The sequence below is a fragment of the Eutrigla gurnardus genome (genome assembly GCF_963514095.1).
Source record: "Eutrigla gurnardus genome assembly, chromosome: 22".
Lineage (NCBI taxonomy): Eukaryota > Metazoa > Chordata > Actinopteri > Perciformes > Triglidae > Eutrigla > Eutrigla gurnardus.
In genome coordinates this window covers 12,877,407-12,894,025 of record NC_139933.1, presented here as the reverse complement: position 1 = coordinate 12,894,025, position 16,619 = coordinate 12,877,407, and the positions used below count along the sequence as shown (strand labels likewise).

Here is a 16,619-nt window from a genome sequence, read left to right as displayed (position 1 = left end):
CTCTCTCTCTCTCTCTCTCTCTCCATCTCTCTGTCTCTCTCCCTCCCTCTCCCTCCCTCTCCCTCTCCCTCCCCCCCTCTCTCTCCGGTATTTCCTCTCCCTCCAGGCTTCGCGTAGCTCTCCGTGTGTGTCGGACACAAACGAGTCTCTCTGCTGCCGTTTAATGTGACGCCGCTCCGCTGTGTTTCACTTTCACCTTTACGGAGTTATGGTGGTCTGAGGACCTCAGTGAAGACCTCCGAGAGCTGCAGGTGAGGGAGTCCAGCGATCCGGACGTGAGCGGACCAAGGAGGGTTCCCGGGACCCAGCTGCAGTATCCATGTAGTAGTATTGGTGATCATGTGTGTCAGTGTAACAGCTGCTTGTTGTAGTTTTCTGTGTGTTGTTCATTCAGCCGCTCTGATGACTCAGCTCGTCTTTATTCTTCATCTTCCATCATCTCTTCTTCTTACTTTCATCTTTTTCTCCTTTGATTTGAAAGAAACTCAGATGTTTTATTTTACTTTTGCTGTTAACACAGAGGCATGCTGGGTATTTGAGTTCAGCCGGTACCATCCCGATCCATTAATCTCCTCGGTCTCTCAGGTGGTGGTCTCATCATGATGCTGCCGCTCTTGAGGTTTAAAGGTCAGCCAGTTGGCATGGTAACCACCACGGCTCCCTGGCTGTCCTTCAGCAGTGACCCCGCCCCCCACTGGCTTTGGATGACCACCTGGTCAGGAGGGACATATCAGGCCACGCCCCCTCTGGCGTTCTACCCCCCAACTATGTGGATACCTGAACTGCTGATACAGGTAACACACACCCGACACAACGGAAGTCTCTAGAATTGATTTAGCCTAAGATTTCACTTTGATTCTGAATCCAGAACTTAGCGGGTTGATGGTTCTGATTTCGGTTGATCGAATAGTGTAGATAACCCATAATCCTCATCTGCTTTAACAGTGAAATCATTAAATCATGGTGTCATGTTTAGTGAGTCGTTAGTCACCACATTACTGACTCTGTGTTTCATGATGAAATCCGTTGAAGTCATTACTTTGTCGTCAGTCGTCTTATCTAAAGGGTCTCTCATGTCGGTTCTCCTGCTGCAGTCTGAAGATGAGCTGAAACTTTAATGATCCCTGAGGGCAACGGGAATAATTGTCTGTTAATTATTGGTGGCATGTTAATTATCTGATGCAGCTCCTCTCATTCTTTCTGACAGTTTAACATCTTATCAGCAGACATTTTTTTATAGGATTTCTCTTTAAAGTTTGTTTGTACTGAACTAAGAAAGCTAATCAGCTTCACAAACTGAACTAAAACTTACAAACTCTTCATAATATGTTTAAAATGTGTGAACCTGCAGAGAAGTCTGGACCTAATCATTTTATACATTTACAGACGAATATGATGAATGTTTTGGTCCGGATATGAAGTGTTTTAATACTCCTGAAGTTCTTCAGCTCGTTGACAAGATCCGGATGTTCAGAGATCTTTGTCTTCCTCTTCAACTTGTTGTCAAGATCTGGATGTTCAGAGATCTTTGTCTTCGTCTTTAACTCATTGACAAGATCCGAATGTTCAGAGATCTTTGTCTTCATCTTGCTGACAAGATCCAGAGTGTTCAGAGATTGTTGTCTTCGTCTTGTTGACAAGATCTGGAAAGTTTAGAGATAGTTGTCTTCGTCTTGTTGACAAGATCTGGAATGTTCAGAGATCTTGGTCTTTAACTCATTGACAAGAACCGGATGTTCAGAGATCTTTGTCTTCGTCTTCATCTTGTTGACTAGATCTGGATTTTCTGGGATCTTTGTCTTTAAGTCATTGACAAGAACCGGATGTTCAAAGATCTTTGTCTTCATCTTGAACTTGTTGACAAGATCTGGATGTTCAGAGATCTTTGTCTTTGTCTTGTTGACAAGATCCGGAGTGTTCAGATATCGTTGTCTTCGGCTTGTTGACAAGATCTGGAAAGTTCAGAGATTGTTGTCTTCGTCTTGTTGACAAGATCCAGAAGGTTCAGAGATCATTGTCTTCGTCTTGTTGACAAGATCTGGAACGTTCAGAGATCTTTGTCTTCGTGTTCAATTCGTTGACAAGATCCGGATGTTCAGAGATCTTTGTCTTCAACTCGTTGACAAGATCCGGATGTTCAGAGATCTTTGTCTTCGTCTTCAACTCGTTGACAAGATCCGAATGTTCAGAGATCTTTGTCTTCGTCTTCAACTCGTTGACAAGATCTGGATGTTCAGAGGTCTTTGTCTTTGTCTTGTTGACAAGATCCAGAGTGTTCAGAGATCGTTGTCTTCGTCTTGTTGACAAGATCTGGAACGTTCAGAGATCTTTGTCTTCGTGTTCAATTCGTTGACAAGATCCGGATGTTCAGAGATCTTTGTCTTCAACTCGTTGACAAGATCCGGATGTTCAGAGATCTTTGTCTTCGTCTTCAACTCGTTGACAAGATCTGGATGTTCAGAGATCTTTGTCTTTGTCTTGTTGACAAGATCCAGAGTGTTCAGAGATCGTTGTCTTTGTCTTGTTGACAAGATCTGGAACGTTCAGAGATCATTGTCTTCGTCTTCAATTCGTTGACAAGATCCGGATGTTCAGAGATCATTGTCTTCGTCTTCAATTCGTTGACAAGATCCGGATGTTCAGAGATCTTTGTCTTCGTCTTTAACTTGTTGACAAGATCTGGATGTTCAGAGATCTTTGTCTTCGTCTTCAACTCGTTGACAAGATCTGGATGTTCAGAGATCTTTGTCTTCAACTCGTTGACAAGATCCGGATGTTCAGAGATCTTTGTCTTCAACTTGTTGACAAGATCCGGATGTTCAGAGATCTTTGTCTTAGTCTCCAACTTGTCAACGAGGTCCGGATGTTCAGAGATCTTTGTCTTCAGCTCTTTTCTCCTTTTTAAAGGGACCTGTTGCAGAATAGAAAGTTTGGGGACTCGGGTGGGCTGTATTTGGACAGTCACCGGAGGAACCTCTTAACTCTAAAGGCGGGTCCACACCGGACCGAAAATCGGCGTCTTTGAGAGAGTCGGCGTCCGTGACATGAGTCTCCTTGGTGTGGTCGCTCGAATCGGCCCACGTCTGCGTTTATTTCAGCCGATTCAAATGTGTAATCCGCCATTCGAGTCGGCCATATTAAGTAGCCCGACTTCATTTACCGACGCGAGTCGGGCAGTCGGTGCGGTGTGCACCCGCCTTAAAGGGAGGCATCCAGAAGGATCCTAATCAGAGCCCCTGAGTCCACTACTGTTCACGGGGAACTGATTGTGGATGTGACGAGTGACCTGTTCCCATCCTGGGTGAAAGTCTTGTCCATGTGACTAACGATAAACATCCCTAATGATGGATGTGGTAAAATGTAAATGTTTAACTGTTAGTTTCATGCTAAAAGTGAAATATGTACAGCGGTCTCCTGGGTGAAAGTCCTGTAATTGTTTGACCTATCCACCTATGTGCAAACTATCTTTAAACTATGTCCGTTGCTCTGACGATCAAATAACGATGAGCCAGGTTTACATTGAGCTAGTTGAAAGCATGCTGCATTGCATACCACCACTAAAGAGTGAACCAGATGGGCTGGTTAGATTATTACTTAGTTATTAATTACCTAAAGCAAACAAGGTACATACTCCTTATCTTCACCTCTGCCCCAAAAGCTTCCCAGAAAATAATTTCAGTAATCTCCAAATTCATTGTATTCTTTATATCCTATGAGTTCTTTGTGTGGTTCTATCTGTTCTTTTCATACCAGTTCGTCGTGTGGTTTCACTGGTTTGTATTTCCCACTGATGTGGCTCGACCTGTCCTTTCACATTTCCTTGTATGTGTTTCTAGTGTTTCTTTATATACTACTAGTTCTTTATGTGGTTCTACTGGTTCTTTCCAAGAGTGCCTGTGGTTCTATCAGATAAAAACCCTATATATGTTATTTCAGTGGGAACGTCCAGCTGTTGAAATGGTTCCCCTTATTCCGGCAGTCTATTGCTCGTCACCTCTTCATCCTCCTCATCCTTTCCCCGAGGTACACACACACACACACACACACACACACACACACACACACACACACACACACACATATTGACATTAGCATGATTCTAACAGGCTAACATGTTCACAGGAAGTGGGCGTGTTCCAGAGGAGAGACAAACCACTCCTCCTGACCAATCATATCAACCTGTGGCCTGAAAGACACACCCCCAGGACACGCCTGCAGCTGTCGTCCAATCGTCTCTCTGTTAAGAGATTACCTGACACAGGTGTGCGGAGCTACAGGCCATTCTTTCAACTGGTTGAGAGATCAAAATCATCTGATTTTTCACGTTTTTGAGATAATTGAGATGATACTGATACCCGTCATCGGTACACTTGGGCGTCCTTTCAGATCATTAGCAGCATGTTCTGTCACACCTGGTCAACAGATAGTTAATCCAATCAGATCAGTCAACTTCAGATGGAGGCGGGGCTATTTTTGGTCTAGGTATTTTTATTTCTCAGGAAAGGCGTCCAATCAGCTGCCTTTATTCTGCTGTCAGCTGGAATCGAACCAGCAACCTTTGGTGGCCAGTTGTGTTTTGGGGATACTGCATTGACATTTGCCATGTTACCATGACAACAGTGGCTGTTGCTGGGAGCTGATTGGCTGTGTGGCTGGCTGTTCAGAGAGTGAATGTGTGTTTTGTTTCTGCTGAGACAAACACACACACACACACACACACACACACACACACACACACACACACACACACACACACACAGACACACACACACACACACTGCTGTCAAATGTAATATGAAGATGACTGGTCAATTTAAAATCACCCAGTGGAGCATGATGGGACATTTCTGCTGCTTCAGAACTAACTGGGGCAGCAGATGTGTTTCTGATGAAGTCTGAAGAAAAACGCAGTTTACATTTTACATGTTTTTAATATGAAAATCAGAAGAGAAAGGTTGATTCATCACAGAGGAATCAACAAGTGAGACGTCTGTCTGCTACTGCTGCTGGACGGGACTGGACCTGACTCTCCTGGACTGGACCGGACTCCCCTAGACTGGACCTGACTCCCCTAGACTGGAACTGACTCCCCTAGACTCGAACTAACTCCCCTAGACTGGAACTGTTTCAGTGCTGGGTGCAGTGCTGGACGTGTTCCCGGTGCCACACGAGGGCCGGTGCTACGTGTGGTCCCGGTGCTACAGAGGGGCGGTGCTGGACATGGTCTCAACGCTTCAAGACAGCCGATGATACACGAGGGGCAGTGCCACATGTGGTCCAGGTGCTACACCAGGGTGGTGCTACATGTGGTCCCGGTGCTACGCGGGGGTCAGTGGTAGAAGGGGCCACTACTATAAGGCGGCGTACTAGAGTTCCAGATGCTAGAAATGGCGGTACTAAAAGGGGCGGTACTAAAAGGGGTTGTGCTAGAAGGGGCAGTACTAGAAGGGGCGCTGCTAGATGAGAGGTCAAGAAGTTATTTGGTTTTCAGGTTCTTTTTTAGATTATTTTCTGGGGCCTTTTTGCATTTTATTGAGAGAGGACAGTGTCTGAGACTGATAGGGGGGAGAGATGGTGACGACATGCAGGAAGGCCCGCCGGTCAGATTTAAACCCAGGGCCACTGCAGTGGGGCCTCGGTACATGGGGCGCCAACTCTACCACTGAGCTATCTAGTGCCCCTTCAGGGAGGACTTGATGGAGATCCAGACCAACACGTGTCTCTGTGTCCAGGTGGTCTCAGAAGAAAGTCAACAAAGACCAGAACCATGGAGCCAGAGGACTGGTCCTGCTCTTCCTCCGTCCCTTTGAACCTCCTCCCTGCGTCTCCTCTCCTCACCCTTCCTCCAACAGGTTGGTCTGGTTCCTCTCCTCCTCAGCAAGTCACTGATCAGATCAATAACTATTGATAAGAGCTGATTAGAGTGATGATCAGTGTGTCGCGTCAGCATTAATGTGAACATGAAGACCGTGTATGAGGAGTGGAAGCTGGTATGGTGACACGGTGGTTTGCAGACTACGGTTTTGAAGCCTTGCATTTGACAGATTGTCTGTCGCCATCTTAGATTTTTCAACCAGTGAAGGAAGTGACCATATTTAGACTGCGGCAGCAGAGTGACACCCTTACTGGATCTGGATCCCGATCCATCTGGATTCTTCTAATCTCATTTTACACTATGTAATATAATCTCTGCTTTTCCTTCTCTTGTTCATCACATTTAGTTCATTTATTATGAGTGTTTTTCTCGTGTTCCTCCCTGATGATTAATAAATTAGCGATGTGAATAAAACATGAACAAAAGGATAAACTGCTGTAGTTTTAAATTTTAAATCTGAAAGAAAGTCATGAAGTTCATATTCATTATATAAACATGAAAATAACCGACAGCTGCTGGTTCTCATATTGATGCCACATTGATGATTATTGATGGATCAGTAATAGTTCCTCCTCTGACCTGGGTGGGGGGGCAGGGGGGGGGGGGGGGTGGGCAGCAGTCTTCAATACAGACCTCCCTCTTCCCAGCAACACTTCCCTGCTCCTCCTGGAGCTTGAGGCGTTGCCAGGTTACACAGGATATATAATCCCTCTTATTCTGGGTCTTCCCAAGGAGGCATCTAAAGGGAGGCATCATCGAAAGGGAGGCGTTTAAAGGGAGGAGGCGTCTAAAGGGAGGTGGTGTCTAAATAAAAGTAGGAGGCATCTAATGAGAGGCATCCAGATTTTAGATACACCATCTGGTGCACCTGGACACATCATCAGTGATGTAACCTAGGTTCATAGGGGGTTTCGGGTCTTTCAACAATCATACCCCCTCCCCTAGGCGACCCAGCCGGGGTGATCAAGTCCCAGCTTGTGTCCAGGTAGCGCTACTGCCCTACATGCCACGCCTCTCCCCTCCTGATCCACAGCCACCTTGATGCCACTTCTGTTCCAGCATCAGTGGCCAACTTGATGGCCCTTCGCTGGCTGACCCCAGTGATGCCAAGCATTCTGTAGGCCCTGCAGAGGGATTGGCCCACAAACCCTCGACATCCCACTTCGATAGGTTGACATATCGCTCGCCACCCATTGCTTCGGCAATCCTCCACAAGCTGGGAGTACTTCGCTCTCTTCCTTTCATTGGCCTCCTCGATACGGTCCTCCCAAGGCACTGTGAGCTCCAAGAGGATTACCTGCTTGGAGGCTACTGAAGTGAGCACAATGTCTGGCCTTAATGTTGTTACGGCAACAACTTCTGGGAACTTCAGCTGCTTACCCAGATCAACCGACAGCTCCCAATCCCGCGCCGTTGCCAACAAGCCAGAAGAGGTGTTCCGGGCAGCTGGTGTTGACTTCTCCCCTGCTCCGACAAAAGCGGTGGTCTTCACTGGGCGGAGGCTCTTGCTGTGGCTAACTCCACTGCAGATGGAATCCGCTATGGCTTTAAGAACCTGGTCATGTCGCCAGCGGTAACGCCCTTCGCCCAGGGCTTTTGGACAGCAGCTGAGAATGTGCTCCAACGTTGCTTTCCTCAGGCAGAGGGGACATGCTGGTGTCTCCACCTTTCCCCAGGTGAAGAGGTTGGAGGGACTTGGCAACACATCGTAAACAGCCTGAATCAGGAATTTTATCCTATGGGGTTCTGCCTTCCAGAGCTCCGTCCATGTGACCTTGCGCTCCGCTGCTTGCTCCCATCTTGTCCAGGCGCCCTGTTGCCGCATCCCAACCATCTGACAGGCTCGCTTCTCCTCAACCCCTGCACGCACCTCGTCGAGGATCAACGACCTCCTCTCTTTCCCTTGCGCCTTGTCGTAGCGAGGTGTTCTTCCGCTACCTAGACCAGCTCTCCCCTGTGCCACTGTGCCCACCAACACCTTTTGCCGTAACCTTGACTCCGCATCCTCCACAGCCTTGGCAGCCCTCCACTTCCGCCCTGTCCTGACCTCAATCCCAGCTTGGGCAACCTTTGGATCGCTGGAGTCACGATATTGTAGGACCTCCCTGGACCGCGCCACTATGAACTCCTCACTCAAGCTGCTGATGGGGAGCTTCAGCTTGTTGTTCTTCCCGTATAGAGCGATGCTGCTCAGACTTCGCGGCAGTCCCAACCACCTGCGCAAAAACCTGCTTACCCTCATCTCAAAGCCTTCCACCGTTGAAATGGGGACTTCATACACCAAAAGGGGCCAGAGGATGCGAGGGAGAATACCGTGCTGGTAAATCCAGGCCTTGAACTTGCCCGGGAGGCCAGACTTGTCCACCACGGCAAGCCAGGTCTCCAGGTCTTGGTTGGTCGCTTTTGTGGAGGCTACATCTCTCAGGCTGCAGTTGAACACCTTCCCCAGGCTTTTCACAGGTTCCTCTATCAGTGATGGTATCTTGGTGGTGCCAAGTGAGAAGCAGAACTTGTCAGTAACCTTCCCTTTCTTCAGCACGAGGGACCTTGATTTAGCCGGCTTGAAGTTCATACGAGCCCAGGACATCAGCTCCTGAAGGCCGTTCAGAATCCACCTGCAGCCTGGGACAGATGTAGTGGTCACTGTCAGGTCGTCCATGAAGGCTCGGATGGGTGGCTGTCGAACTCCAGACTTTGAGAGGGGCCCCCTACACTGCACCTCCGCAGATTTCACCAGCATGTTCATGGCGAGTGCAAAGAGGATGACCGAGATGGTACAGCCAGTGATAATTCCCTTCTCAAGTTTATGCCAGCTGGAGGTTGTTGTTCCGGAGGAGACCCTCAGATGGAATTTGGTGTAATAGTCCAGGATTAGGTCTCTGAACTTCTTTGGGATGTGATGCCGGTTCAGTGCCTCTTCAACTAGCTTGTGGGGTATGGATCCATAGGCATTTGCGAGGTCCAGCCACAGTACAGCCAGGTCCCCCTTGTTCTCCCTGGCTTCCCTGATAAGCTGAGTGACCACGCCTGTGTGCTCCAAGCATCCAGATACCTCTGGGATCCCACCTTTCTGGACTGACAGAAGAATGTCATGACCATGGTGAGGTACTGGATGTAGACAGACCGCTAAAGTCTTGAGTCAATGGTCCGGTACAGCGCTGCACCAAACCTCCCTCGCCCCTTATGTACATACACAACTACGATGATTGTTAGTTTGGTGATCACATTGTTTGTTATTATGTCCCAATTAATCTTCCATGTTGGTTCTTTAATTTCATCTGGTGATTTTCAAGTTTTTATCAAACCGAATGTACAAACCGCTGAAATTCTGATTTCATCCTGTAGCTGGAACTTTCTGGAAGTGGGCAGGGCTTCACATACATCGGGACAATGAGGTCTGGCCTATTGTTTTAACCAATCAGCAGCGTAGAGGAGCATGGTCACAACCAAACACTGGCCTCGGGAGAAGACTGACTCCGCCCACACAGGTACATTACATTGAGTTTATTTTGGATGCCATCCAGAATGTGGAGGCAGGTTTTATTTGTATATCACCTTTCATACACCAAGGTCACTCCAAGGTCACTCCAAGGGATTCACACAATTCAAATAAACTGTATTTAAACAGCTATCTCAACATAGAGCAGGACTAGACCAGGCTCAGGACTATGACAGAGATCAGGGTCTTCATGAGTCCCAACATCACCAGTAGCAAGAGTTACAGCACCACCTAGTGGAGAGAAAACACTGTGTTAACAGACTTTAGGCAGAAATCTAGAACAGACCAGGATCTGGGGTTCATCTGGATTGGGTGTAGGTAGTATTTGTAGTATTAGTACTTTAGCAGTAATAGAAGTATTAGCACTAGTAGTAAAGTGAACTATCCATCCAACCAACCAACCAACCATCCATCCATCATCCATCCATTCAAACAACCAACCATCCATCCATCTATTCATCCATCCGTCCGTCCATCCAACCAACCATCCATCCATCCAATCTAACAACCAACCACCCAACCAGCAACCAACCAACCATCCATCCATCCATCCATCCATCCATCCATCCATCCATCCATCCATCCATCCATCCATCCATCCATCCATCCAACCAACCAACCAACCAACCAACCATCCATCCATCCATCCATCCAGCCATCCATTCAACCAACCAACCAACCAACCAACCAACCAACCAACCAACCATCCACCCATCCATCTATTCATCCAACCCATCCAAACTATCATCACTTCCAGGCCTTTGTCTGTGCACACATTTTGGGTTAAAAAAACTACAGCTACAACTACATCCATCCAACCAACCATCCATCCGATCTACCAACCAACCACCAAACCAGCAACCAACCATCCATCCAACCAACCATCCATCCATCCATCCATCCATCCATCTACCCATCCATCTATTCATCCATCCGTCCGTCCAACCAAACATCCATTCATCCAACCAAACATCCATCCATCCAACCAACCATCCATCCAACTAACCAACCAACCAACAAACCATCCACCCATCCATCTATTCATCCATCCAACCAATCATCCATCCAACCAACCATCCATCCGATCTACCAACCAACCACCAAACCAGCAACCAACCATCCATCCAACCAACCAACCATCCATCCAACCTACCAACCAACCAACCACCCAACCAAGCAACCACCCCAACCATCCATCTGACCAGCCATCCATCCATCCATTCTACCAAGCAACCAAGCAACCAAGCAACCAACCAACCAACCAATCATCCTTCCATCCACCCTGCCAACCATCCAACCAACCAACCAACCAAACAACCAACCAACCATCCATCCAACCAACCATTCTACTACAGAAGAGTCTGAGAGAGAATACCGACCACAAGCTCTCGACAGGACTGCCTAAAGGTCCAGAGGTGTAGTAGTCAGGCTGGTTGGAGGGTTTGACCAGGGCTATGAGCTGGGAAGAAGCCTATCCCAGCACCATTGTCACTGATATAGTGGTCTCTCATGCTACAAAGCAGGACAATAGTAGAGAGACAGGCGGGTCCATGCGGAAAGGAGACATAATGATTTGAAACCGTCCCTCCCTTTTACAGCAGAGTGTATTTTATATCTCTCCCTCTCAGCTCTGCATTGATAGGTGGCCTGTATTACCTGCCCTGGTGACTCTGTCTGTCTGTCTGTCTGCCTGTCTGTCGTTCTGTCTGTTAATTTGACCCCCTTTAATACCTCTTCTTCTTCAGGTGATGAAGGAAATTCATCCCTCCTTCTTCTCTTCACATTATTCTTCCAGATTCACTCTGCTGACAAACTACCGACAAAGTAAGTCTGTGGTTCACTTGTTGAAACTGACACAAACACAGACAAGACATTAACGTGCTGTTCCAGGTGTCTCCAGGTTTATCAATGTGTCTCCAGGTTTCTCCAGGTCTTCGGGAGTTCTGTTGCATGTGTTTTAAAAAGTAGTATGAAACTGATGAGTGAAGTCATCTGTAGCTTCTATATGATTTGTTACCAGCATAACACATCTGTCATAGGAACAGGTGCATTGTGGGCAAAGAATGAGTAAAAAATGTGTTCATAAAAAGATGATGTATCTGGTTTTATCAACTCTTTAATGGTGTTAAATGTGTCACCAGGACTAGTTTAACTAGAAACCAGGGTCACATCAGGTTATCTCGGGGTTATGTTAGTCTGCATCATCGTCATGATGTCACAGATGGTTTCTGACATCACAGTCACATGATCATGTGTCTGCTGCCACAATGTTTCATCTTCTGGATGTCTGGCTGCAGGAACTCTCCTAATATGTCACGTTGAATCAGTTTATTCTCACAGAAACATTGTAACTGAAGAATGTATGAAGTCAAAGTGAAGAAGATGTTCCTTTGTTATTGGTACTGACGAACTCGACAAAACCAAAAGAGATAACGTTCAAGATATGATGCCTGCTGGTGAGGCCAGGCATGTGGTATAGATGTATTTATATATATATATATATATATAATTTGTCATAAAATGTAAATCTGATCTTCATCCAAGTCAAGGCTATTGAGAAATATAATGTGTCTGAAATAATAACATATTTTTTTAACTTTCATGTCTATGTATTGAGAACAGCCAAACAAAATCTATAGCCAAAGTGCTGGTGGAAAAAGTATGTGAACCCTTGAGTTAATGACTTCAAAAAAGCTAATTGGAGTCAGGTTTTAGCACAACTGGAGTCTCGTTTAGTTTGGAGGTGTGGACTACAGCTACTTTGACCGATAAAAAACCCTCAAACTTTTGGAATTGGCTCTGCACCAGAAAAACACGCTTATGTGAGCCATGCCTCGCCAAAAAGAGCTTTCAGAGGAAGAAGAATTGTTGATTTACATATAGCTGGCAAGGGTTACAAAGTTATTTCAAAGACTTTAGAAATTCACCAGTCTGCAGTTAGGCAAACAATCTACAAATGGAGACACTTTGGCACTGTTGCTACTCTACCAAGAAATGGGCGCCCAGTCAAAATGACACCAAGAGCACAATGAAGACTCATTAATGAGGTAAAGAAACAAACCCGAATGACAGCCAAAGATTTGTAGGTTTCATTGGAACTGGCTAACATCTCTGTTTATGAGTCGACAATATGTATAACATTGAACAAGCAGGGTATCTACGGCAGGACACCACGAAGGAAGCCACTGCTTACTAAAAAGAACATTGCTGCTGGTGTTGTTCCGGTCCAGTTCCAATGTAGTTCAAGCTCCAAAGCTGAATGTCTCCCAGTTCTGTCTCCAGTGGACATGGAGTAGTTCAGTTGGTCTTATCACTGATTGATAGATCTGGTAATAATATAGATTCATCATTAATAATGATGTGCTTTGTTTCTCTCAGCAGTTTAAATAAAGTTTGTTTGTTGTGGTCAGAGAAGCGAGGGATGAGTGGAGGTAAAGTACATTATGGAGGCGCGTTACTGCTGAGGACGGAGACGACGACGGACGACAACAAGAAGGTGAAATAAAGCTTTAAATCTCTTGAAACTGTCCTCAGATCAGGTTAGTCTGACGTGTGTGTGTGTGTGTGTGTGTGTATGTGCGTGCTGCAGTGTGTTGGTGTGTCTGCAGAAGGAGACGAGGAGGACGAGGGAAGGAAAGACAAACGTCCTGTCGCCTCCACACCTGTTCCAGGGTCGCCATGGTAACCGCTGCTCTGTCTTTCACATTGATGATTACCGATGTTTTAACTCGCCAGCGCTGCTCCTCCTTTACCTCGCCTTCTCTAGCCGTGTTACCATGACAACCATGAACGATCAGACCAACAGAGTGCTTGTGTTTAAACAGCTGTTGTTTGTCTGTCTGTCTTTGTTTGTTGTTCAGAGGTCGACACAGTTACATCAATGTGGAGTTTGTTATAGTCGTTAATATTCACTGTCACCAGCCAATGGCAGGAACGTATTAATATCACCATCACTGACCATGTAGATTGTGGTTCTTCTGTTCAGTTACCATGACGACGTATTGACATCACCATCACTGACCAGGTAGACAGTGGTTCTCCTGTTCAGTTACCATGACGACGTATTAACATCACCATCACTGACCAGGTAGACAGTGGTTCTCCTGTTCAGTTACCATGACAACGTATTAATATCACCATTACTGACCATGTAGGCTTTGGTTCTCCTGTTCAGTTACCATGATGACGTATTAATATGACGATATATTAATATCACAGTCACTGACCAGAAAGACTGTGGTTCTCCTGTTCAGTTACCATGACGATGTATTAATACCAAATGACTCGTTAGTCAAGTTAAAGTCAAACTAGCTCTTTTCTTCAACCCAACTAAGTCCTTTTGTTGCCTAACCCAACTTCCCGGGAAATTTTATTTTGAAAAGACACACAGACTGTAACAAGTATCAATTGATGTGGCATCACTGAGATGTAAAGCAGCTCGAGAATGTAAAATGTAGAACATCACCGTTTTAAGGTTCCAGCTGTCCTCAGGCTGAAACAACTTCTACTGCAAGTTCCCCACCCACTTTACCATGGATGCTTTGGGAGCTGAGCTGTGTGTGTGTGTGTGTGTGTGTGTGTGTGTGTGTGTGTGTGTGTGTGTGTGTGTGTGTGTGTGTGTGTGTGTGTGTGTGTGTGTGTGTTTGTGTGTGTGTTTAGGTGTGTCGTATGGACTGGGGACGATAGGGTCTTCTTCTTCAATCCTACAATCCACCTGTCTGTCTGGGAAAGACCGGGAGAGCTGATTGGTCGAGACATCAGCCATATCATCGAGGACCCGCCCCACAAGAGGAAGAAGACAGCACCTAGTGGTCTGTCACCTCACCTGTCTGTCACCTCACCTGTCTTGACACCTCACCAGTCTGTCACCTTACTGGTTTGTCCTCTCACCTGTCTGCCACCTCACCCGTCTGTCACCTCACCTGTCTGTCACCTCACCATCTCACCTGTTTGTTAGCTCACCTGTCTGTCAGCTATAAATATTAAACTCTATTTTTGTTCATTAATTAAAAAAAAAAAAACTAGTGTTTATCTGAACTCTGACAGACATCCGATCCTGCTGTCAATCACCTGGTCTCCATGGTAACAATGACGCTAAAGGCGATGAACATGAACACAACTTCAAAAGGAACAGGTGAGTGTGACCCAATCAGAGAGCAGAACAGAGACAAGGTCATAAATAACCACACCTGTCTGTCTGACTGTCCCTCTCTAGAATAGAGGAACCAATGTCTCTCGTCCCCCATCCAGGAGATGTTAAGCTCCTCCCCCTGGAGCTGCGTATCGCTCATTTCAGGGAAATGATGCTGGAGAGACGGGTAATAGGCAAAAACATGTATTTATATACATTCATATTTACATAGATATTTATGTATATTAATATCTATGTAAATATGAATGTATATAAATACATAACTACATACACACATATGAGGTGAGGTGTATATACAGTAAAGTACATAAAGTAAACTTTTTTTTTATAGCGGCAAATAAATGTTATGCATGAAGTAATTTCACCTGGGTAATGACACATAATGAAATCATTGCACCTGATGATTGTTGATGCATTTAAATAGGAAAATGTAGTCAAAGTGCTCGTCATTCCCTGCCTCGACTGCTGCAACTTGCTCCTGGCTGGACTCCGGCCTCCGCGATCAAACCTCTGCAGCGCATTCCAGAACGCGACAGCACGACTCATATTCAACCTGCCGAAGTTCTCCTATGTGACCCCTCTCTTCCGAAAACTGCACTGGCTCCCTGTAGCAGCTCGCATCAGACACAAGACCATTGTACTGACCTAAAAGTCTGTCAACGGAATCGCCCCGACCTACCTCCAAGTGCTAGTCAGACCCCATGCCCCAGCTAGAGTACTCCGCGCAACCACCTCGGCTGGCTGGCTGGTACCACCATCGCTAAGAGCAAGCAAAAGTCGCACAGCCAAGTCACAACTCTTCTCCTGGTGCCACAACAGTGGAATGATCTTCCTGCTGATGTGAGGACCGCATAGTTGCTCCCTATCTTCTGTAAGAAACTCAAGACCCAGTTGGTTCAGAGTTCCCCTGGACTCTGCTTCGCCTACTCCCACTACTACCCTGCCCCCCCAGCCAAAAATTAGTGAATTAATTAATATATAAACATCTAGTAAATGCCCTAAATGTAAATGTGAATGCAAATGTAAATTTGAATGTAAATGTGAATGTGAATTTGAATGTAAATGTGAATAAACAGAGGATTGTGTCTGGAAACAAAATATTCCAACTTCATGGGCAGTGTACATGTAGACTGTGACATCTGTGCTGCCGTCTGTGCTGCTGTCTGTGTTGACGTCTGTGTTGATGTCTGTGCTTATGTCTGTGTTTATGTCTGTGTCCTGAGGTGTCGGCGTTCTCCACCTGGGACAAGGAGCTCCATAAGATGGTGTTTGACCCACGATACCTGCTGGTGACCTCAGATCAGAGGAAGCAGGTGTGTTGTTACCAACTTCATTCATTTGCATTGTTGTGGTGTAGAAACATCTTGTGCGTTGATGTCATACCTGGATGATGTCATTGTGTGTGCAGGTGTTTGATCAGTTTGTGAAGAGCAGGGTGAAGGAGGAGTACAAGGAGAAGAAGAGTAAACTCCAGAAGGCCAGAGAAGAGTTCAAGCAACTGCTGGAGGAGGCAAAGATCACCAGCAGGTATCATGTTAGTGGTCCAGCTGACCTGAGACCAGCAGGGGTTTGTCTACCTGCCAGATCACGGTGGAGTCTGGCTTCTCAGCACATTGATAGAAACACAAGTCCTTGATGACCTTGAAGAACCATGATGAGGTATCATGGTTCAGGGTCACCATTAGGACTGCAGGATTCCTGCTGGGAGTCGGTCTGGGTTACATGGGGAGTTTGTCCCATTTAGTCTCAGTTCGTCTCATTTAGTCGCAGTTCTTCTCATTTAGTCTCAGGTTGTCTCATTTAGTCTCAGTGTGTCTCATTTAGTCTCAGTTCATCTAATTTAGTCTCAGTTCGTCTCATGTTGTCTCAGGTTGTCTCAGGTTGACTCATTTAGTCTAACTTCGTCTCGTTTAGTCTCAGTTTGTGTCATTTAGTCTCAGATCGTCTCGTTTTGTCTCAGGTTGTCTCATTTAGTAGTTAATCTCATTTAGTCTCATTTCATCTCAGTTTGTCTCGTTCAGTCTCATTTGGTCTCAGGTTTTCTCATTCCGTCTCAGTTCGTCTCTTTTAGTCTCAGGATGTCTTGGTTTTTT

General features: G+C 46.1%; 1 protein-coding gene across 2 annotated transcripts in view; it reads left to right on the top strand.

Moving 5' to 3' along the window:
- Nucleotides 1-114: 114 nt before the first annotated feature.
- The window catches only part of tcerg1l (transcription elongation regulator 1 like), a 17,780-nt gene continuing 1,275 nt past the window's right edge, over nt 115-16,619 (top strand). Inside the window, exons 1-14 of one of the 2 annotated variants that reach the window (XM_084040139.1) lie at nt 115-251; nt 586-794; nt 3,937-4,023; nt 4,123-4,261; nt 5,733-5,852; nt 9,221-9,363; nt 11,120-11,198; nt 12,785-12,870; nt 12,964-13,055; nt 14,034-14,185; nt 14,421-14,508; nt 14,590-14,692; nt 15,750-15,839; nt 15,935-16,053. In XM_084040139.1, coding sequence (XP_083896265.1) covers nt 600-794; nt 3,937-4,023; nt 4,123-4,261; nt 5,733-5,852; nt 9,221-9,363; nt 11,120-11,198; nt 12,785-12,870; nt 12,964-13,055; nt 14,034-14,185; nt 14,421-14,508; nt 14,590-14,692; nt 15,750-15,839; nt 15,935-16,053 — 1,493 coding nt within the window. In that variant the 5' untranslated portion in view covers nt 115-251; nt 586-599. Of the gene's footprint in view, nt 252-520; nt 795-3,936; nt 4,024-4,122; nt 4,262-5,732; nt 5,853-9,220; nt 9,364-11,119; nt 11,199-12,784; nt 12,871-12,963; nt 13,056-14,033; nt 14,186-14,420; nt 14,509-14,589; nt 14,693-15,749; nt 15,840-15,934; nt 16,054-16,619 lie in introns of both variants that reach the window. The other variant, XM_084040140.1, reaches the window with a different exon arrangement.